The sequence below is a fragment of the Anolis sagrei genome, chromosome 1, assembly GCF_037176765.1.
Source record: "Anolis sagrei isolate rAnoSag1 chromosome 1, rAnoSag1.mat, whole genome shotgun sequence".
In the NCBI taxonomy this organism is placed as follows: Eukaryota; Metazoa; Chordata; class Lepidosauria; order Squamata; family Dactyloidae; genus Anolis; species Anolis sagrei.
Genome location: NC_090021.1, coordinates 23,542,679 through 23,565,265, shown reverse-complemented (window position 1 = coordinate 23,565,265; position 22,587 = coordinate 23,542,679). Strand labels below are relative to the sequence as shown.

At 42.2% G+C, this 22,587-nt stretch overlaps 1 protein-coding gene across 1 annotated transcript in view; it reads left to right on the top strand.

Annotated features, from left to right (window-relative positions):
* Positions 1–22,260, top strand: part of BUB1 (BUB1 mitotic checkpoint serine/threonine kinase) — a 46,767-nt gene extending 24,507 nt beyond the window's left edge. Inside the window, exons 16-24 of the mRNA XM_060754481.2 lie at positions 1,490–1,571; positions 8,741–8,918; positions 11,024–11,161; positions 13,778–13,893; positions 14,153–14,314; positions 16,305–16,462; positions 17,100–17,277; positions 18,790–18,896; positions 21,948–22,260. Coding sequence (XP_060610464.2) covers positions 1,490–1,571; positions 8,741–8,918; positions 11,024–11,161; positions 13,778–13,893; positions 14,153–14,314; positions 16,305–16,462; positions 17,100–17,277; positions 18,790–18,896; positions 21,948–22,143 — 1,315 coding nt within the window. The 3' untranslated portion in view covers positions 22,144–22,260. The remainder of the gene's footprint in view (positions 1–1,489; positions 1,572–8,740; positions 8,919–11,023; positions 11,162–13,777; positions 13,894–14,152; positions 14,315–16,304; positions 16,463–17,099; positions 17,278–18,789; positions 18,897–21,947) is intronic.
* Positions 22,261–22,587: the final 327 nt, after the last annotated feature.

Sequence of the window (22,587 nt, the reverse complement as noted above, 5' to 3'; positions counted from 1 at the left end):
AAATGTAACACAGGCAACACTTCCTTGTGTCTTCTGATAGGGATGTATTCAGTGATTGCCCCTTTTTGGTTAAATGTAATGCAATCTAGCAGTTTAGATTTAGAAAAATCTTTGATATTTGATATTTGTGAATGACGGTACCGTGTAAATGCAAATATAAGCCGATCCAAACAAACAACTGGGAAACTTATTGACCTCAAGTATAAGCCAAGGGTGGGAAATGCAGCAGCTACTGGTAAAATTCAAAATAAAAATAGATACCAATAAAATTACATTAATTGAGGCATCAGTGTTAAATGCATAAAACTGTAATTTAAGATAAGATTGCCCAACTCTGATTAAACCATTATTCTAACCATCTTCCATGTACATGTGCTTACCTATCCTTCCAATAATAATAAAGAGAGTAAAATAATAAATGTAATAATAACAATAAGAGTAAAATAATAAATGAAATAATATCAATAATAAATAGAATAAACTACTAAGTGTAATAAAATAATAGAGTAAAATAATGCAAATGCAATAATAATAGTAAATATAGTAATAGTAAAATAATAAATGTAATACAAATAATAATAATAACATAGTCAAAATAATAAATACTTTGACTTGAGCACAAGTTGAGCGGGGCTTTTTCAAACTCGGCTTATACGCTACTTTTAAATTATTTTCCTGAGACAGTGTCCAATGTAGTTGAACCTTATATTCTTTTACTGTTACTTAAAGACTCATACTCCAGGGTTAGAAAGATAAACATTCGTTATTCATTCCTCAGCAATAAGATGTGCTTTACCCATACACAAATGTATATTTTACGGAAGTCAATAATATTTATTTTTGGATACATAGTCAACTTCCATAGTCAACTTTCACTAATCAATATGCTTTGCCCATGTTCATAGCCTCCACTTCCCTTTTTTAACCTTTTCTCCTTTCTTTTGTTGTCTTACTTTTCAGTATTTGTATTTTAAACATTTAATTAAAAGCCATAAATTGCATATAGAATCATAGAGTTGGAAGAGACTTCATGGGCCATCCAGTCCAACCCCTTGCCAAGAAGCAGGAATATTGCATTCAAAGCACCCCTGACAGACTCTGAGTTGACCTCTAGAGAGATGAGCCAGGGAGACATAGTTGTAGATACAGACGTTACAACAAGTCATGGTTCCAACAAACCAGAGTTTGTATGCCGAAAACAAACCCTGCTTCAGATACCACAATGCAGATTTTAGTAAGTGGCTTGAGGCATTCTACTGTATTTAATCATTTTCCTCCCTGCACACTAGAAAGGAAAGTGGAAGGGGAGCATATAAGTCAACTCATTTGTAGTAATGTTTAATACAGAGTTAGATCATGTGAGTGGACTCATAGCCTTTTTGTCTTTTGCGTTCTGCTAGTATAGCATACAGAACAGTTACTATTGTGAACCATTTGATTTCTGCGTAATTTGTTTTACCTGAAGACTGAAGTTGTCTCTCTTTTCTAGAGTCCCACAACCATGTCCAAAGTCAACAGAAGCCAGAGTTTTGGGTGAACGTCCCATAGTAGACTGTGCAGCCAAACCAGCAGTAAGTATATGGCCTTTGTAATGAAGATACTTACCGGTGGTTTCTTTGTTAGCTTATTTTTATGGTTTCTATCCTTACTTTCTCCCAATGTTTCACTCAAAACAACCTAATTTAGTATTAGCAATGCTGTATTAATTTTTCATATGAGTTTCGGTCAATATACTATTGGGATCTAGTTGTTGATCTTGCTCTGCAGTCTATAAAATGAGAAGGAACTATTTGCAATTCCACTGGTAATGGACAGTTGGAATTACAGACCGGCAACATCTGGGTTTTCATGTGTTGCTGGCTCATATAACTTCTGTTGTCCATTACCAGTGGACAATAGGGGTGTTGGAAGTTGTAGTCCAGCTTCTAGAGGTGTGACTACAACTCTCACCCATGTTATAAAGCAGGCATGGGCAAACTTTGGCCCTCCAGGTGTTTTGGACTTCAACAGCCGGTAGGCTGTTAGGAATTGTGGGAGTTGAAGTCCAAAACACCTGGAGAGCCAAAGTTTGCCCATGCCTGTTATAAAGTGTGTAATTTTCAAACAACCTTCTGAAGAAGGCCCATAATAGAATAAGTTTGGGAAATCAATACATTGAAAAATGCTAATGGCCAACTTGAATATTGTAGGGGGTGGGTTGTAAACCTATTGGAGAATTAGTTTATTAATCTCTCACTGGAGGTAACATAAAGTCAATCATCATGACTGTATGTTATCTCCAGTATGAGGAGAAGCACTCATACTGGGACACAAACAAGGGGGTTCATATGATTGCTCATTGTGTGAACACAATGCAATGGCAAGAGGCTTTTTGTTGTTATTTATTGAATTAGATTTGTATCCCCCTTCTTTTCAAAATGAATCTCAATGGAATTTTCTGCAATGTTGTTAGAACAGAGATTGTTGATCCAGTGGATTTTCTAGTGTTTAGCAGATTGTTTAGGACTTCTGACTTTCATTCGTTTTTAAAAAAGAGTTCATATACAAATTGGTGAGGAGGGGGATGTTCTCCCTCCTGAGCTTTTTAAAAAAATAATTCAATTTTTAGAATACGTGGCTATGAGACTGCATCTCCTTCTATGAACCGAGCAGAGAGGTCCTTCTTTGAGTCCCACCTCCGTCTCAAGTGTGGTTGGTGGGGGACGAGAGAAAGGGCCTTCTTGGTGGTGGCCCCCTGGCTTTGGAATGCCCTCCCTAAAGAAATTAGGATAGCCCCCACCCTCCAGGTTTTTCAGCTGGGGATATTGGGAGTTGTAGCCCAAACTGGCTTTTTAACATGGATTGATGGATGAAATTCAGTTTCCCTGCGTGGCTATGCTGTGAATGCGCACTAATGGTATCTCTCTGCGCATGCGCAGCTTAGCTCGGACTTTTACAGTTAAAATTCAAAAAAGGACGGCGGTTGGCCCCGCGCACACTCCCCTGATAGCATAAATAGCCCGCGGAAGGCTAACCGCCTCAGTTCTCTTCATCCGCGCTAGACGCAAACAGCTCGGTTTCGAAGAAAAACTTTTTTGCTTCATTGAGGCTTTGTCCGGGAGTTTTTGAGGAAAATGTCTCAAACTAAGGGTTTTAAGCGATGTACTGCTTGCCCTTCGAATATCCCGGATAATGACTCTCATACCTTATGCATTGCGTGTCTGGGTGAGGGGCATCTGGCGCAAAGTTGTGCCATTTGCCAGGCGTTTACTCCCCAGACACGTAAAAATAGGCAAATAAGACTGAAAGCGGCTCTTTACGAGCGCGCTCTACTTCCTCCTGCAGAGGATCGTCAAAATGGCGACAAGACTCCGTCTGCGCAAGGCTTACCCTTAAAGACCTTGAAGAAGTCCAAGAAGACGAAACATGTCGAGCCAGCGAAGCCATCTGTCCCTGTAGTTAAGAAAACTACTGGGCCCTCTAAAGGAGCAGCGTGGCTGGCTCAATTGGCCGAAAAGGAGAAGGAGTCCTCCTCAGCCGTGCTGGAAGCCAGGCCCGAACTGCTGCCAGCCGAGCCACGCCGCGAGCGTGCTTCGCAAGCAGAAGGGGAAGCGGCAACGGCGAAGCCACGCCTCGCGCGTGCGCAGGAGGCATTACAGAGGTCTGAAACCACGCCTCCGATGCCGATGCTCTCGGCACCGGGACCGCCCCCTTCCCTTTCGGGCGAGAGAGAGGAGGAGCTGTGCAGGGCTTCCCCAGCCGGCCCGTCGGCATCGGCAGCAGCAGGGAATGCCCAGAATGGCGCGGCTCGGCGCCGCTCTCGCGCACCATCGCGCGCAGGCAATGTAAGACGTGCGCGCAGGGAGAGGTCATCTTCAAGTGACTCTGCGTCGACGTGTTCGGACTCTTCTTGTTCAGTACGGAAGCGTCGACGTGCACGCCTGGAGAGAGCTTTTTCTGTGGCTTCGTCAAGATCTTCCCATTATAGGGAGCAAAGGGGGAGGTATGAGTACCCCCCCCCCCAAGCAGGGATCTACAGAGTAACTCCCAACGAAGGTATTGTGTACTGCGGGGAAGACGTCCAACCATCCCCCAGGGCTCATAGACCCAGCAGGCAGTCTGGGCTGGATAAGGAGACCAGCGCGCCAGATCAAGCTTTGTTTCCTGTGAATAAGGCCTGGAGGCACCAGCCAAGGGACACACAACCTGCCCATATGGACATGATGGAGCGTGCTCATGCTGGCGATTTTAATACAGACATTGTTGACTCAGATGCTTCAGAGGAAGCTGAGGAGGTGTCAAAAGGGGAGAAGGACATGGATCATCCACTTCCCCGGTCTGATGACTACAATAAGTTCATGCAGTTAATAGGAAGAATGATAACTGCCTTGGACATTGTCATCCCGAAGTCATCAGCAGCAGTCGATGACCCGATGTTTCCGTCAGAGGAGCAGGACAACCCATCGTCCTCAGTGCTCCCAACGTTGCCTTATCTGCTGAAACTGACAAAAATCCCTGATGTTCCCCCTTCCATTGTCCCCGCCATCCCTAGAAGGGTAGACATTCTTTATAAGGTTGACTTGTCAGCAGCCAAATGGATAGCTCGCCCCTCAGCCCCCAACACAGTGGTGGCGGAGGCAGCTAAGTCTAAGAAACCTAAGAAGTATACAGTCTCCCCACCTGATAAGGAAGGCAGGAAAGTAGACTCCTTAGGGAAAAAGGTCCACATAGCAGCGGGGTTGTTCACTAGAATTGCACACTATATTACTTACCTTAGTGGTTACCAAAGTTTTTTGTGGAACCAAATGGCTCCATATGTTGATAAGTTACCATTGGAAGAGAGACGGTTACCTCGGGCGTTTGTGAATGAGGCTATACCCCTCTCAAAATTTCAAAAGGATGTAGGAAAGCATATGGCGGAATCAGCCGGCAAACTGTTGGCCACGGCAACGGCTATTCGACGTCATGCCTGGCTCCGGGCCTCCTCCTTATCTGAGGACAGCCGTTCCTTGGCCGAGGACCTACCAATGACAGAGGAGGGCCTGTTTGACCCCTCTACAGATGAGAAGATAAAACATTCCAGGGAGGTTCTGCAGGCAGCCAAATATGACACCCCATGGCAGCCGGGATATCAGCAGAGGCAGCGTTGGCAGCAGCCAACAGGCGCTTATCGTAAAGGTTACTTTGGTGGTTATTCAAATAGTACTGGTTTTAAGCCTTCAAACAATAAATTCCAACCCAATAGAAGGCTGAACTATAATGCTAAGGCTAGGTATCAGCCTTATAACAGCAAGGCAAGGACCGGAGGGAATCAGAAGCGTCGTCTTTGATGTTCCCCTTGTAGTCAGAATTCAAAAAGAATCAATTGTGCCTAGATCAGAAGTTCCCTTGACCTCGCCCCCCCCACAACCAGTTATGTTTTTTGACAGGTTAAGACCGTTTAGTCATGTTTGGAGTTCGATAACCACTGATAAGTGGGTTCTCCGGGTTATTAGTGAAGGTTATGCAATGGAGTTTGTAACCTTGCCCCCGTTGGGCAATGTAAAGTCCACACCGGAGTCTCCTCCATTGCTGGAGGAAGTTACGAAGTTGTTGGAGAAAGGGGCTATATCCCCAATTGACCCTAGTGATATCCCAAGTTGTTTTTTCTCTAGGTATTTCTTGATTAAAAAACGGGGAGGGGGCCTGCGGCCTATTCTGGATTTGAGGGAAGTTAACAAGTTTATTTTTTCACAAAGGTTTCGCATGGTGTCTTTGTCATTGATTCTGCCACTGCTTAATAAAAATGCCTGGTTCGCTACCATAGATTTAAAGGATGCTTATTTCCACATATCAATGGCAGAACACCACAGGAAATACCTTTCCTTTATGGTTGGTAAGCGGGCTTTCTGTTTCAACGTTCTTCCATTTGGTTTGACAACGGCCCCAAGGGTTTTCACGAAGTGTATGGCTGTTATTGCAGCTTACCTTCGAACTCAGGGCGTGGCCATTTACCCGTACATAGACGACTGGCTATTAGTGGGAAATACTTGTGAGGGACTGAGAATGCACATCGAAACCACACTCTCTCTTCTCCAGTCCCTAGGTCTGGTTGTCAATGCAGAGAAATCGCACCTGCTGCCGAGCCGCAGAATCCAGTTCATCGGAGCAGTGCTGGATTCAGAGCGCCAACGGGCCTTTTTGCCGGAGGACCGCTTTGCGGCTCTACAAGCCCTAATAGTAAAGGTTGTTCGGGCGAATCGGGTGTCGGTGAAGGAAGTTCAGACGCTGCTCGGCCATATGGCCTCGATGACTACCGTCACGCCGTATGCCAGGCTCCGTCTCAGGCCGCTGCAGACTTGGTTTCTGTCAGCCCACATGGGTGGAGTAGACAAGCCCTATGCAAAGTTGGACATGCCCTCTATGGTAAAACAATCCCTCGATTGGTGGACAGACCCTTCAAATGTTTTGGCAGGCCACCCCTTCCAACTTCCCGAGCCATCAAGGATCATTACAACAGATTCCTCCATGCATGGTTGGGGGGCGCATTTCGAGGGACTCACAGCCCAGGGTATATGGTCCCCCGAAGAAGCCGTGCACCATATCAATGTGTTAGAGCTAAAGGCAGTGGAGAAGGCCCTGAAGTCTTTCGAGCAAGCACTGTTAGGTCAGGTAGTGCAGGTGATAACAGACAACACTACGACTATGTTTTACATAAACAAGCAGGGGGGAACCAGGTCACACCCACTGTTGATCCAGACATTACACATTTGGGACTGGTGTATAGCCAGGGGCATCCATCTAGTAGCGGTTCATTTGCCAGGGGAGGAGAATGTACTGGCAGATGTGCTCAGCAGGTCTCCTCTATCTACCCACGAATGGTCCCTCAATCAGGAGGAACTGGACCTCATTTTCCATGCATGGGGGACTCCAGAATTAGATCTCTTCGCGTCCAAGGAGAACGCGAAGTGTCCCCAATATTGTGCTCGCAGGCACCCAAATTACAATCAGGGATGTCTGGGGGACGCCTTTCTTCTGGGGTGGGCAAAGGGTTACCTATATGCATTTCCCCCGTTCCCCCTGTTACTCAAAGTAATCACGAAGCTACGACGAGACAGGAGCAAATGCATTTTGATCGCGCCATGGTGGCCCCGGCAACCGTGGTTTGCGGCTCTTCTGGAGATGTCACAGGGAGCGTACAGACGTCTGCCAACCAGAGCGGACCTCCTGACGACACAAAACGGCAAAGTGTTCTATCCCGATGTTCACACATTGAAACTGACAGCTTGGAGATTGCTGCTCAGGGACTAACCGACAACCTGTCTGCGACAGTTCGGGAAGTCTTGGATGCAGCACATAAACCCTCCACCAGGCGCTCTTATACATACAAGGTGAAGCGCTTCATAGACTTTGTAACTTCGAGAGGGAAAGATCCAGTTACAGCACCAATTACAGAGGTGTTAGAGTTCCTTGGTACTTTAATGGACTCAGGATATACTTTATCGTCGGTTAAGTGCTACCTGGCTGCGTTATCGTGGCATAGGAGAAAACAGGGACATCCATCACTTTTTACAGACTATTATGTCAAGCTTTTCCTAAAAGGGATGGGGAACAAGAGACCAGCTGTTACCCCAGTAGCTCCGTCGTGGTGTTTGGAATTAGTGTTGGAGTCCCTTCAGGGCCCTCCTTATGAACCGATGGCTACGTGCCACATGTCCTACTTGACATGGAAAGTCTCCTTCCTGGTTGCAATCACATCAGCAAGAAGGGTGAGCGAGCTGTGTGCACTGAGGGTAGACCCACCTTATCTCCGTATCCATAAAGATAAAGTGGTGCTCCGCACAGACATCTCTTTCCTACCCAAAGTAACATCAAACTTCCACATGTCTCAAGAACTTGTGCTACCAGCCTTCTTCCAGGAACCTTCCACATCACTAGAACGAAGGCTCCATCTGTTAGATGTCCGTAGGGCCATTGCCTTTTACATTGATCGAACTAAAGACGTAAGAAAGACTACGAGACTGTTCATAAAATATCGTCAAGACTCCTTGGGGCTTCCCATATCCTCTCAGCGTTTGTCGGCTTGGCTTGTATCAGTTATCAAGTTGGCGTACCAGAGATCGGGACGGGAACTCCCGCTTGGGGTCAAAGGCCATTCGACAAGAGCACAATCTGCGTCGGCGGCTTTTATGAAAGGTGTGCCATTGGAAGCAATCTGTCGTGCAGCCACGTGGTCTACACCGATGACTTTTGTGACACATTACAAGCTGGATTTGACATCGAAGAAGGATGCTTCCTTCGGTCGAGCTGTGCTTTTTTCTGCGGTGGCATGACGCCCACCAGCCACGGTGAGTAGCTTGCTAGTCTACTACCATTAGTGCGCATTCACAGCATAGCCACGCAGGGAAAATGAAAGGTTGCTTACCTGTAACCGTAGTTTCCCTAGTGGTATGCTGTGAATCCGCACGGCCCCGCCCATCCTCCCCGCAGTTTGTCATGCCTCCTCTTTGAGCAGTGATTTTGCGGCCGAAGAGAACTGAGGCGGTTAGCCTTCCGCGGGCTATTTATGCTATCAGGGGAGTGTGCGCGGGGCCAACCGCCGTCCTTTTTTGAATTTTAACTGTAAAAGTCCGAGCTAAGCTGCGCATGCGCAGAGAGATACCATTAGTGCGGATTCACAGCATACCACTAGGGAAACTACGGTTACAGGTAAGCAACCTTTCATTTCTCTGCTTTGAATGGAAAGGTGGATGCAATCTTGTGTGTATTTTGTCATCCTTAGGAGGTAACTCAGCTACCTGAGGGCATGACAGGTGACTTCACTGTGTGGGCGAATCAGTGCAATAAAACCCTGGCTCCCAGTCCAAACAGCTCCAAGGATTTTGCTCGTGCTGCTCATCTTGCCTCAACACCATTCAGTGGCATTTCAGGACATATAGGCAAAGCGACTCAGAGAAGAGGTAAGGTCTTGCATCAGTCCAGCAGAATGTAGGAAAGTAAATAGTCTTCTTGGTTACTTAGCTTAGAGTTGGCAACTATTAGTGGTTACAGAATGCATCAGTCTCTCAGAGGACCTTTTCAGACGGCATCTTGCTGGCCACCCCCACTACTAGATTTCCCCCCCCCCCTCAAAAATATACACAGGCAGTCCTTGTGTTACAAACTTCCCACAACAACTCATAGTTAGGAACGGCGGTGAGGCATGATGGAAGTTGTGGTTCACCCTGCATCAAGTCAGAGTGCTGTGAGCCCTACTCACAATGGACCACATTTGGCACACAGAACCCCCCATGACCAAAGAAAAATACTGGAGAAGTTTGGGGGAAATTCAACTTAATGTATATTTCTTTATTTACGACATTTATATGCCGCCCTTCTCACTCCGAAGGGGACTCAGAGCGGTTTACAAGGTATATATACATACAATATATTATATTATTAGCATAGTACAATATCAGTTTTAAATATTGCTATATTGTACTATATGAATTATATTGTAATATTATTACATGTAATATAAATATATAATTATAATATATTAGTATTAGTATTACATTGCATTACATTATAATATTATAAATATTATATGTATATACAATATATATTATATTATATTATATTATATTATATTATATTATATTATATTATATTATATTATATTATATTATTAGAATAGAACAGGAGACAAGGTGGAACTTTCCCCTGCCCCCCCCCTTCACTCAAGCATAGGACTTATAATTCACTTACATCCAGTGAGCATTGTCAATGCAAACAATGATGGATCTGCACCAAATCTGGCAAGCATACACGATTTGCCAAAATACTTTATTTATTTATTTCTGTATTTATTTACTATATTTATATCCCACCTTTCTCGACCCCGAAGGGGACTCAAGGCGGCTTACAGCATAGGCAATAATTCGATGCCTTAAAAACAATATACATCCTATATACAATTATGGTAAATAAATATTTCAGTTAAAAATTAAGTGTGATTAAGAGCATTAAAACATATAAAACTTTGCAATTACAACTTTAAAACCACATTATGCGCAGTCATAGTCAGGCCATTCTGATAATCATATGAATATGATTACTGGTGGGTTTTGAGGGGAGTTGGCCTTGACATTTGTTAGTTATAGGTACTGGCATTTATAGTTCACCTGCAATCAAAGAACACTCTGCACCCCACCCATGATGGACCTGGACCTATCTTGGCACACAGAACCCCCATGACCAACTGAATGTACTGGAGGGATTTGACGAGACTGACCCACCATAGAGGGAGTTGTAATTCATCCTGCATCTGGAGGGCACACTGAAACCCACTGATGATACACCTAGAGTAAAATTGCCCAACATGACAAACTTTTAAGTATTGATGGAGTTTCAGGGGGTAACTTGGCATGATGTGAGTTGTAGTTCATCCACAACCTTATGCATTTTGTAAAATAAAAAAATGACTTCTAATAACCCAGCTAATGCCAGGTACCCAAACTAGTATATATATAATATGCACACACACACACTTACACACATATATGTATAAGTTCTTTATGACGGGCCACAGTGGTGTTTTTTAAAAATGGGTGCATGGGCTCTTAAAGCTCTGCATTTCCATATCTATCTGCCTGTTTTCTGTGGTAATACTCAGATTTATGATGCCATTTTATACTGTCATGATTCCATCAAAGGATTTTGTGAGCTATTTAGGATTATAGGGACATATAGGGATTATAGAGCTACAGCAGTTTATAAGTGAATTATAAACGGCTACCAAATTCCAGGTTCTAGGGGTGCTAAAGGATGAAATAATAGCACTTAAAGTGGTATCAAACTGCTACAAAACTATATTGTGAATATGCCCGGTTTCTCAACGTTTCTTGTTGCCTGTGAGCACTCAGAAAGTGGGTTTCTTTAACTCTGAAGATCTTTATGGCCTGGACTAAGAGATTCAACCCACATATTGTTTTGGTTTGGTTATGTTTTTTCAGATACTAAAAACGTGTCTTGTATTTCCCTGATTCTTGTCAAAGACTTAACTAGCTTCTCTTCTCTTATGAAGTAATTGAAAACCCTTGGGATGTGAGCTTAACCCGCCAGCTCCTATCTTCATTGCCCAAACCCATAAATGCCTACTCCAATACCTTTGAATGGAGATCGAATGTTCCAGTTCTCAGACCGAAGACTGAAGTGAGATTGGGTAAGATTTGTATGCCATGTTTACTGCTACTCCTTTTATAAACCTATTTTATTGTATGTTGTGGACAACAACACTGCTTAAAATAGAGACCAGTGTGTATTAGTGGTGACCTTCTTGATGCTGGGACTCAACACGGAAGTTGTTTGTGTTTAGACGAGCAAGGTGGATTTTTGATTAATTCTGCAGCAAAAGGCAGTAAAGATTTTGGGTTGTTGTAGGCTTTTTTTCAGGCTATATGGCCATGTTCTAGAGGCATTTCTCCTGACGTTTTGCCTGCATCTATGGTAAGCATCCTCAGAAGTAGTGAGGTCTCTTGGAACTAGGGAAAAGGGTTTATATATCTGTGGAATAACCAGGGTGAGACAAAGGACTCTTGTCTGCAGGGGCTAAATGTGAATGTTTCAACTGACCACCTTGATTAGCATTTGATTGCCTGGTAGTGCATGGAGCAATCTTTTGTTGAGAAGTGATTAGATGTCCTTGTTTGTTTCCTCTCTGTTGTTGTGCTGTTCTAATTTTAGAGTTTTTTTAATACTGGTAGCCAGATTTTGTTCATTTTCATGGTTTCCTCCATTCTGTTGTAAAGATTTTATTTGTCCAGTATCACTACTTTACACAAAAGAGAAGTCCTAATCAGTGATGTGGATATTGGAACAAAATTCACTTTTTTTTAGACAAAGTTCTTTGGCTACTAAGATGTTTTTCAAAGTGTACTGACAATGTCTGCATTAGTCTCAGAGATCAGATGAAGTGTAAGATAAGATATTCCATTTTGTGGGTGGTATTTTAGTGTCACTGGTCCCCTTAATTAATAGAAAGAAAGAAAAATTTCAGCATAAATACTTACAAAAGATGAAACCATGATGCTGAATTTAGTTTGTCTTGCTCATCTTCTTTTATCATGAAGTAAACATTGGCCATTAGTACCATTGCATAGGTCAAATATATTTTGGGATATTCTAGCCCAGTGTTTCCCAACCTTTGTTCCTCCACGTGTTTTAGAATTCAACTCCCAGAAATCTCAGCTAGCTTACCAGCTGTTAGGAATCATGGGAGCTGAAGTCCAAAACACCTGGAGGGCCAAACAAAATGCTACAACTGTGATTCATGTGCAAGTTACCCAGAAAACTGAAATCCAAATTATTTCACTGTCTTGACACTTTAACATGACACTTTTACTTTGTGATGGGTTGATATACACAAATGTTGTTTTGTGTGCAAATCTATTCATAATACTGTATTGTATAAAATGACGTTCAGGCTTTGTGTATAAGGTATATATAAAATATTAATGAATTTTGTGTATAGACTTGGGCCTCATCTCCACTATACCCCATTATATATGTGTCTGTAAATACAGGTATTCCAAAATAAACCGAAATCCCAAACATCTCTGGTCCCAAACATTTCTGAACTCCCCCCCCCCCCCCCCCCCCCGTATCCATGTTGGGAAGAGGCATCTTGTGATAAAATAGAGAAGGCACACTGAAAGTTTTATGTTTTAACTATTAGAGTAGTTCCATTCAATCTCTAGGAAGGCTTTTCATAAATTGTAATTCTTAGCGACTCAGAAATGCAGTGTGGTGGAGGCTCCTTCTTTGGAGGCTTTTAAGCAGAGGCTGGATGGCCATCTGTCGAGTGTACTTTGAGTGTGATTTTCCTGCTTCTTGGCAGGGGGTTGGACTAAATGGCCCACGAGCCCACGAGTATTCTTCCAGCTCTATGATTCTAAGACTAAATACCTATGTTCACACCCAAGTAAACATAATAATAAACCTTAGTGTTTCATGCATGAGCATAAGTAGTAGTAGTAGTAGTAGTAGTAGTTTTGGATTGTTTTAGGTTTTTTCGGGCTATATAGCCATGTTCTAGAGGCATTCTCTCCTGACGTTTCGCCCGCATCTATGGCAAGCATCCTCAGAGGTAGTGAGGATGCTTGCCACAGATGCAGGCGAAACGTCAGGAGAGAATGCCTCTAGAACATGGCCATATAGCCCGAAAAAACCTACAACAACCCAGTGATTCCGGCCATGAAAGACTTCGACAATAATAAGTTTTATTTTTGCCCCACCACCATCTCCCATAGGGACTCAGGGCGGCTTACAAATAGTACACAATGGTGCCATGCAGCATGTAAAATACAATATATCAACATTACAACCAATAACATATTTAAAACCAGACATATAAAATTAACAAGAGCAATAGAATGAACTTGTAGAAAGTAGTATCCTTCCATATCCTCTAATTTCCATTCATTCTCCCATTTTTTTAAACACACCCTGTCTTTTTTCTCATTGGGAAGCTTAGGTCCCAAACTGACCCTGATTGAGCTACTATCAAAATACAAATCCTTTTTGCTTTAGAAGTACATTCTTTGCCTCACCCTACACAAAATGGCCTGCTAACTAGTGGTAACAGGAGCATCCCCCACCTTATCCGTAATCTCCATTAGGAATACAAATACAACGGGGTGGTGTTTGGGCCTCTGTTTCGCAGAATTCTTGAGGAAGGTACTGAAGAGGGATTGAATATCAATATCATTTTCTATATTGGGTTAATGGACAGTATTTGCTCCATCCTGAGACCTGTTCTTTGCATTTCCCATTTATTCAGGTTCCACGTCCTTCCATGTTGATTATTTACTTGGGGAAGGAGCTTTTGCCCAAGTCTATCAAGCTTCTGTTCTTGATATGGACAACACAAAAAATAATCGTAAAGTAATACTGAAGGTAAGTGGATATGGTTCCACCTGTCATGCTGCAGCTAAAGACACTTGGGCAGATAATCAGAGAGTGGTCTCATTTGGGAGCTGGGATTCTGCCATTTCTTGTTTTCAGACTGTTCTATAATATTTTCGTCATGGTTCCAATTTTACCTTGTTTATTTGTTGTTTTTTACATTATATGGAGGGTTCTATAGCTGGAGGAGTGCTTGTTGTGTTGTGCCTATTGTGCATTTATCTCCAAAATGAAACTCTTTGCTTTGTAGGTGCAGAAGCCTGCAAGCCCCTGGGAATTCTACATAGCTGCTCAGCTGACGGAGAGGCTGAAGCCAAGCCTGCGTCACCTGTTCATCCACTTCTATTCTGGTCATTTCTTCCATAATGGAAGCATTTTAGTTGGGGAACTTTACAGTTATGGGACTTTGTTGGTAAGCATAGTCTTGGCCTACGCGTCAATAAAGCTTATCAGGGACCACTCTTGTCGGGTCCTTCTGCTATCTCTGTAATGTAATGGGCCTGCGCTTAGATATTTGGCCTTTCCCTCAGTGTTGTTTACTACTGTGGTGCTGCCACCTTAAAATAACTCCCAACCCTGCTTTAGGTAGGTGTGACAGTGCAAAACCTTTAGAATTTTTAGAAAATAAATTCCTTATTTGTTGTTGAAGGCTTTCATGATTAGAATCACTGGGTTGCTGTGAGTTTTCTGGGCTGTATGGCCATGTTCCAGAAGCATTCTCTCCTGACATTTTGCCCACATCTAGGAAAGGCATCTTCAGAGGTTGTGAGGTCTGTTGAAAACTCGGCAAGAGGGGTTTATACATCTGTGGAATGTCCAGGGTGCTTGAGGCAAGTGTGAATGTGTAATTGGCCAGCTTGATTAGCATTGAATAGCCTTGCAGCTCAAGGCCTGGCTGCTTCCTGCCTGGGAAGATCCTTTCTTGAGAGGTGTTAGCTGGCTGTGATTGTTTCCTGTCTGGAATTCCCCTATTTTTTGTGTGTTGCTCTTTATTTACTGTCCTGATTTTAGAGGTTTTTTTAAATACTGGTAGCCAGATTTTGTTCATTTTCACCTTTTTGTTGAAATTATCCACCTGCTTCTTGTGGATTTCAATGGTAGTCTGACATGGTAGTTGTTAGAGTGGTCCAGCATTTCTGTGTTCTCAAATAATATGTTATGTCCAGGTTGGTTCATCAGGTGCTCTGCTATGGCTGACTTCTCTGGTTAAGTTAGTCTGCAGTGCCTTTCATGTTCCTTGATTCGTGTTTGGGCAATGCTATTTTTGGTGGTCCCTATGTAAACTTGTCCACAGCTGCATGGTATACAGTAGACTCCTGTAGAGGTGAGAGGATCCTTCTTGTCCTTTGCTGAACATAGCATTTGTTGGACTTTCTTAGTGGGTCTGTAGATAGTTTGTATGTTGTGTTTCTTCTTCAGCTTCCTTATGCGGTCAGTGGTTCCCTTGATATACGGCAAGAACACTTTTCCTCTGGGTGGATCTTCATCTTTACTCTCGTGGCTTGTCCTTGGGTTCTTGCAGCTCTTCTGATGTCTGTGGTACAGTAGCCATTGCCCTGTAGGGCCCAGTTTTGGTGGTTCAGTTCATCTTGAAGAAGATGGAGTCACAGATTTATTTATTTTTTTGCATGGTCTGCCAGGGCTTTAATTGTGCTTCTTTTTTGACCTGGGTGATAGTTAGAGTTTTTATGTAGGCATCTATCAGCAAGTTTTCTGTAAATTGTGTGGCTTAATTGCTGATTGGGTTTGCAGATGACTAAGACATCAGCAAACCGTTAAATGCTAATCAAAGTGGCCAGTTGCATCATTCATACTTGCCTCAAGCAGACAAGAGTTGTTTCTCCCACCCTGGACAGTCTACAGATATATAAACTGCACTTGCCTAGTTTCCAACATACCTTACAACCTCTGAGGATGGCTGCCATAGATGTGGGTGAAACGTCAGGAGAAAATGCTTCTGGAACATGGCCATACAGCCCAGAAAACTCACAGCAACCCAAAACAACATAGTTTGAGCTGACGATCTGAAACTCAAAATGTTTTCAGCTCTCTTGAAAGTGATTGCCAACACAGTATTTACCTCCATCCTTTGGTGCAGACCCTCTTCAGCTTTTACTTCTTTATGGGATTCAGTTCTTGCCTTGCTAGGATATACACATTCTACAAATATACTCATTAATGCTTAAGTCAAAACGACCTGGAGGGCCGAAGTTTGCTCAGGCCTGTTTTAGAGTTATTTGGAGCTAAATTATATGTACAGACTCCAGTGTATTTTTCTTCATGGTCTGTGACTCACACAAATTATCGATTCTTGTGTACATAACATTTCAGCAATGTTCCTTCATCTGTCTACTTATAGATGCATTATATTTATGCACCTTCCCATTAACTCTTGATTTCAGAACACCATAAACATATACAGAAGACTGACAGAGAGGGTGATGCCCCAAGCACTCGTCGTCTACTTCACCATCAAAATCCTCCACATGGTCGAAGAGCTTCACAAATGTGGGATAATTCATGGGGACATTAAGCCTGACAATTTTATTTTTGGTGAAAGGCAAGTATTTCAGTTTTTAGTTGTTAGCCTCTGGAACACACTCCCCAGCAGGCATTTGATAATGTTTAGACAGTAACCAGAATTGATTGCCAATCACTTAGTACTTTACATTCTGTGCACTCGGCTGCTATATTGATTACATTGATCTTTTAACTGATGCTATTTTTAATAGTTGTTTTATCCAATTTATATACTTGGTTTATGTATGTAATGCTGTTTTCATGTTGATAAATTTTATTTTAAGTATTACGTATTTTATGTGTGGTATCTCCCAATGGGAGATGGTGGTGTGGTATGCCGTATATACTCGAGTATAAGCCAACCCAAATATAAGCCGAGGCACCTAACTTTTGCACAAAAAACTGGGAAAACAAATTGACTTGCATATAGCAAAGGGTGGGAAATGACGCAGCTACTGGTAAATTTCCAAATAAAAATAGATACCAATAACATTACATTAATTGAGTCACCAGTAGGTTAAAACTGTAATTTAAGATAAAAAAAGGACTGAAAACTAGGCTTATACTTGAGTATATACATTAAATAAAGTATTATTATTATTGTCCTTAAAAAAAAAAAAACGGACCTCTTGCATTGTTCTGTGTTAATAATCATTCATCTCCTTTAAAACACAAAGGTTTTTGGATAACGACACATGTGACCTCGATGGCACATCTCATGGCTTGGCAATTATTGACTTTGGCCAAAGCATAGACATGACCCTTTTCCCTGATGGGACAGTGTTCACTGGAAAGTGTGAAACATCTGGATTTCAGTGTATTGAAATGATGACTCACAAGCCATGGAATTACCAGGTACGTACATCATCTGTATATACGGAAGGAGGCAAAGCATGATTTGTGGCCTTGATGTAGCCTGGGGGGCCCACTCCCATTTTTTAACAAAGTTAATATTTTAGGTCACCTGGTGGTGCAGCAGGCTAAACCACTGAGCTGCTGAAGTTGCTGACTGAAAGGTTAGCGATTTGAATCTGGGGAGCGGGGGTGAGCTCCCGTTGTTAGACCCAGCTTCTGCCAACCTAGCAGCTTGAAAACATGCAAATGTGAGTGGATCAATAGGTACTGAATTAGCGGGAAGGTAATGGCACTCCATGTAGTCATGCTGACCTCATAACCTTGGTTACTAATATTTTAATCTTTATAAAGATTTGCCGAAATGGTCTATAGACAACTGAGGCTTCATAGAGTGAGTTTACATGTCCCAAGGAAAGGTTGAAGAACAGCTTAGGGTATTTATACTTTTATCCTACCGTAGATTTTTCCCCCCAATGACTGAAGCATTTTTAATTGAATCAGGACATTTGAGGGGACTAATCAAACCCTAGCCTGCCATCAGGAATTTTAGTGATACACTGCTAGCCCAGTCTATCTCTCTCCCCCCCCCCCCCCTCAAATCAAAACTTTAAAGAGAAAGATGTCTCAGCAACTTGGCTTAGGATATGTGATTTTATTTTTTGACAACAATGCCAGCAGGGAACAAGAAGTAGAGTAAATACTTCAGTATAAGCTGAGTTTTTCAGCCCTTTTTTAAGGCTGAAAAAGACTCTTTCGGCTTATACTTGAGTCAAGGTTGTTTGTTTTACTCTGTTGTTGTTGTTACATTTATTACTTTACTCTATTTATTATTATTATTATGATTATTATCATCATCATCATCATTGCATTTGGTACTTTATTTTACTGTATTATTATTATTATTATTATCATTATTATTATTATTTTCTCTATCAATATTGTTATTATTACATTTATTCTTTTACTGTTTTTTATTATCACATTTATTATTTTACTCTATTATTGGAAGGATATGTACGCACGTTTACATAGAAGAAGGTTAGAATAATGATTTAATCAGAGTTGGACAGTCTTATCTTAAATTACAGTTTTTTGTAAGTATTCAAATACGGTTTTATGCAAATATTCAAAAACATTTAACCTACTGATACTTCAATTAATGTAATTTTACCGGTATCTATTTTCATTTTGAAAATTTACCACTAACTGCAGCATTTCCCACCCTCAGCTTATACTCGAGTCAATATGTTTTCCCAATTTATTTTAATGTTTTCGGTAAAATTAGGTGCCTAGGCTTAAATTCAGGTCGGCTTATACTCATGTATATATGGTATTATTAAAATAAGTGGTTTGGGTACATAATTTGCTTTATTTTTATTTTTTTTAAAAAAGACATTTGTTAAGTGGGCTGCCAAGACCCCTATGAATTTTCAAGTAACTCATGGGGAAAAAAACAGTTTGAGCGCTATGGAGTAAGAGATTTTTCTCAAAACACCTTTTTCTTTTTTTAAGACTGACTATTTTGGCATTGCGGCGACAGTGTACTGCATGCTCTTTGGCACATATATGAAAGTGAGAAATGAGCAAGGGATCTGGAAGCCTGATGGTGTCTTCAGAAGGTATGTCTTTCCTAGCATATCTAGAGTTTTCTGCCCTGTGGCAGCATTTTCCACATTGACAAGTTGTGCATGTGAATCATTCCTTTTCTACCTTGCACTGGTGAAGTTTGCTCACTATCATTGTTGCTGTACATGGGCTGAGCACATTGCCTAGAATGCATCAAATAAAATCATTGGAGTTAGAAGAGATTACAAGGGCCACCCAGTTCATGTAGGAAGACAACATTAAAGCACTCCTGGTAAAATGGTCATCAGGTCTGTTTGAAAACCTCCACAAAGAAGGAGACTCCACAACAGTTCAAGGCGCTCTATTTAATTGTGGAATAGTTCTTAACATTAGGAGCTGTTTCTTAATGTTTAGGTGGAATCACATTTCCTGCAGTCTGAGGCCCCTTCTATACAGCTGAATAAAATCCCACATTTTCTGCTTTGATCTGGAATATATGGCAGTGTGGACTCAAGATAACCCAGTTCAAAGCATATATTGTGGGATTTTCTGCCTTGATAATCTGGGTTATAGGGCTGTGTGGAAGGGCCCTGACTCAAGTTTTTATTTATTATTTATTTATTTACTTTACTTATATACCGCTGTTCTCAGCCCGAGGGCGACTCACAGCAGTTCACAACCAGTAAAAACAGCAATAATTCAATGCAATAATGTAACAACAATTAACAAATAACATATTATCCAAACAATAGAATTACTACATTAACCAATCACTATTGTCTCACCATCTAAAAACATAATCCGAAATTCATCATCCATTGTTCCATTCCTATGTTCATTGCCAGTCATTGCACTAGTTATTCGAACGCCTGCACAAATAGCCAGGTCTTCAGTTTTTTGCGGAACACCATTAGAGATGGTGCCAGCCTAATGTCCGTGGGAAGCGTGCTCCACAGCCGAGGAGCCACCACCGAGAAGGCCCTATCTCTCGTCCCCGCCAGCCGTGCTTGAGAAGCAGGCGGGATCGAGAGCAGGGCCTCCCCGGAAGATCTCAAAGTCCTGGTGGGTTCATAGGCAGAGATGCGGTCAGATAGGTATCTTGGGCCGGAACCGTTTAAGGCTTTATAGGCCAACGCCAGCAAGCACCATGAATTGAGCCCGGTACTAGATCGGCAGCCAGTGGAGCTGGCACAACAGGGGGGTCGTATGCTCCCTGCGTTCCGCTCCTGTTAGAATCATGGCTGCCGCACGTTGGACTCATTGGAGCTTCCGGGCCGTCTTCAAGGGCAACCCCACGTAGAGAGCGTTGCAGTAGTCTAGGCGGGATGTAACCAGAGCGTGGACTACTCTCTCAACATGACTTTCTCCATCTTCAACATGGCATCCTTTCAGATATTTAACATGGCTCTCATGTCCCTTCTTCATCTTCTCTTCTTTTTAGCATGGTCATTCGATGATGACAGACAAGATACCTTGCAATTTAAGTGTCAGAACTCACACTTTTACTGAAATCCCACCCCTCTGTTTCCAGTTTTGTTGTTCTGTGTGCCTGCAGGTCATTCCTGACTTGAGACCACCCTATGGCAAGATTTGTTCAGAGGGAATTTTGCCATTGCCTTCTTCTGAAGCTGAGCAACTTGACTTGCCCAAGGAAACCCAGCTGATTTAAAGTTATTTATTATAGATTCATAGAATCATAGAGTTGGAAGAGACGTCATGGGCCATCCAGTCCAACTCCCTGCCAAGAAGCAAGAAAATCGTATTCAAAGCACCCCTGACAGATGGCCATCCGGTGTCTGTTTTTAAATTTATTTATTTATTTCAAATATTTGTACCCCGCCCTTCTCTAAGGGGGACTCAGAGCGGCTTATAACCGGCAACAATTTTTTAGAGCCTCCACCACACTCTAGGACAGAGAGTTCCACTGCTGAACAGCTCTCACAGTCAGGAAGTTCTTCCTAATGTTCAGATGGAATCTCCTTTCTTGTAGTTTGAAGCCATTGTTCCGCGTCCTAATCTCCAGGGCAGCAATAAACGAGCCTGTTCCCTCCTCTTTTATGACATCCTTTCATATATTTATAAATGGCCGTTATGTCTCCTCTCAGCCTTCTCTTCAGGCTAAACATGCCCAGCTCTTTAAGCTCTTTATTAGTTTATTTACTTCATTCCTACCCCGTCTTTCTTGATCCCGGAGGGACTCAAAGCGGCTGACAAATCCGGCAAAAATTCAATGCCATACAGGTAAACAATAAGACACACCTCATCAAAATATAACGATCTAAACATATAAGCAATTAAAACATGTATCAATCAATTGAAAAAATATTAAAAACCATCTGCAATGCCGAGTCATGATCTCATATCCATAATCATTTTCCAAAATCCACAGTCCATTGTTCAAGCTGTTAAAAGTCTTATTCTGTAGTTTCCTACTCCACGTAGTCTCCACAATCATAATCTAACACTGAAACTATTATGCCATGCTGGATCTCTAAATTTCCAGTTAAACCCAAGATTTTCTACCACTGAACTTGACTAATGTGGTTTAACTGGTGGTGCAGTGGGTTAAACCACTGAGCTGTTGAATTTGCTGACTGAAGGGTTGCCAGTTCGAATCTGGGAAATGGGGTGGGTTCCTGCTGTTAACCCCAGCTTCTGCCAACCTAGCAGTTCGAAAACATGCAAATGTGAGTAGATCAATAAGTAGCCCTCCGGCAGAAAGGTAACAGCGCTCCATGCAGTCATGCTGGCTACATGACTTTGGAAGTGTCTATCGTCAATGCCGGCTCTTTGGCTTAGAAATGGAGATGAGCACTAACCCACAGAGTAGGACATGACTAGACTTAATATCAGGGGAAAACCTTTACCTAACCTTTTACTGTGAATTTATAGAGCAGATTTTTCTATAACAGGCATGGGCAAACTTGGGCCCACCAGGCGTTTTGGGCTTCAACTTCCAGAATTCCTAACAGCCAATAAGATGGATTTGGAAGCACAATCAGTAAGAGCACAGTGCATCACCCCTGTGGAAAAGCCGTCTGGACTCCCAGAAGATTCCCATTCTTGAGCCAGTAATGTTTACCATCTATTCCTTCTTTCTGCAGGATCCCCAACGCGGATGTCTGGACTGACCTCTTCTTCACTTTGTTGAACATCCAGGATTGCAACCACTTGCCCCGCCTGGGAGACTTGCGGGCAAAACTAAGAGACTTATTTCTGACAACGTATGCCAACAAAATAATTGCTCTCCGGAACAGACTTGCAGTGTTGCTTGTTGAAAATAAGCGCTCAAGAAAGTAAATCTTAAGACTCCTTGAATGGCTTTGATAAGGATGCCGACAGTAATTACTTGATGGTCTAATCTTGTCCAAGAGGTTAGACTCTTATCTTCTTTTATAAAACCCTTGTATAAATTGGTGCAAAGACTGTTCTTTTATTACACTGATGCATTAACATTTGAGTTTTTAAAACCATATACTTTATTATTATTATTATTATTATTATTATTATTATTATTTGATACACAACAAGATTAATACGCAGCAAACAAGATCACTATGCCTGCTTTTATATTTGATCACAAGTTGGACACTTCCCAGGTGTCTAGGACTCCGTGATGTATCAGTGGATAACGTGTGCAGATCCCAGTAGGGTGGCCTTTTGCAGCTGACAGATGGTAATTTTGTCAGCGCTGATAGTTTTTAAGTGCAGGCCAAGGTCTTTAGGCACTGCACCCAATCACCA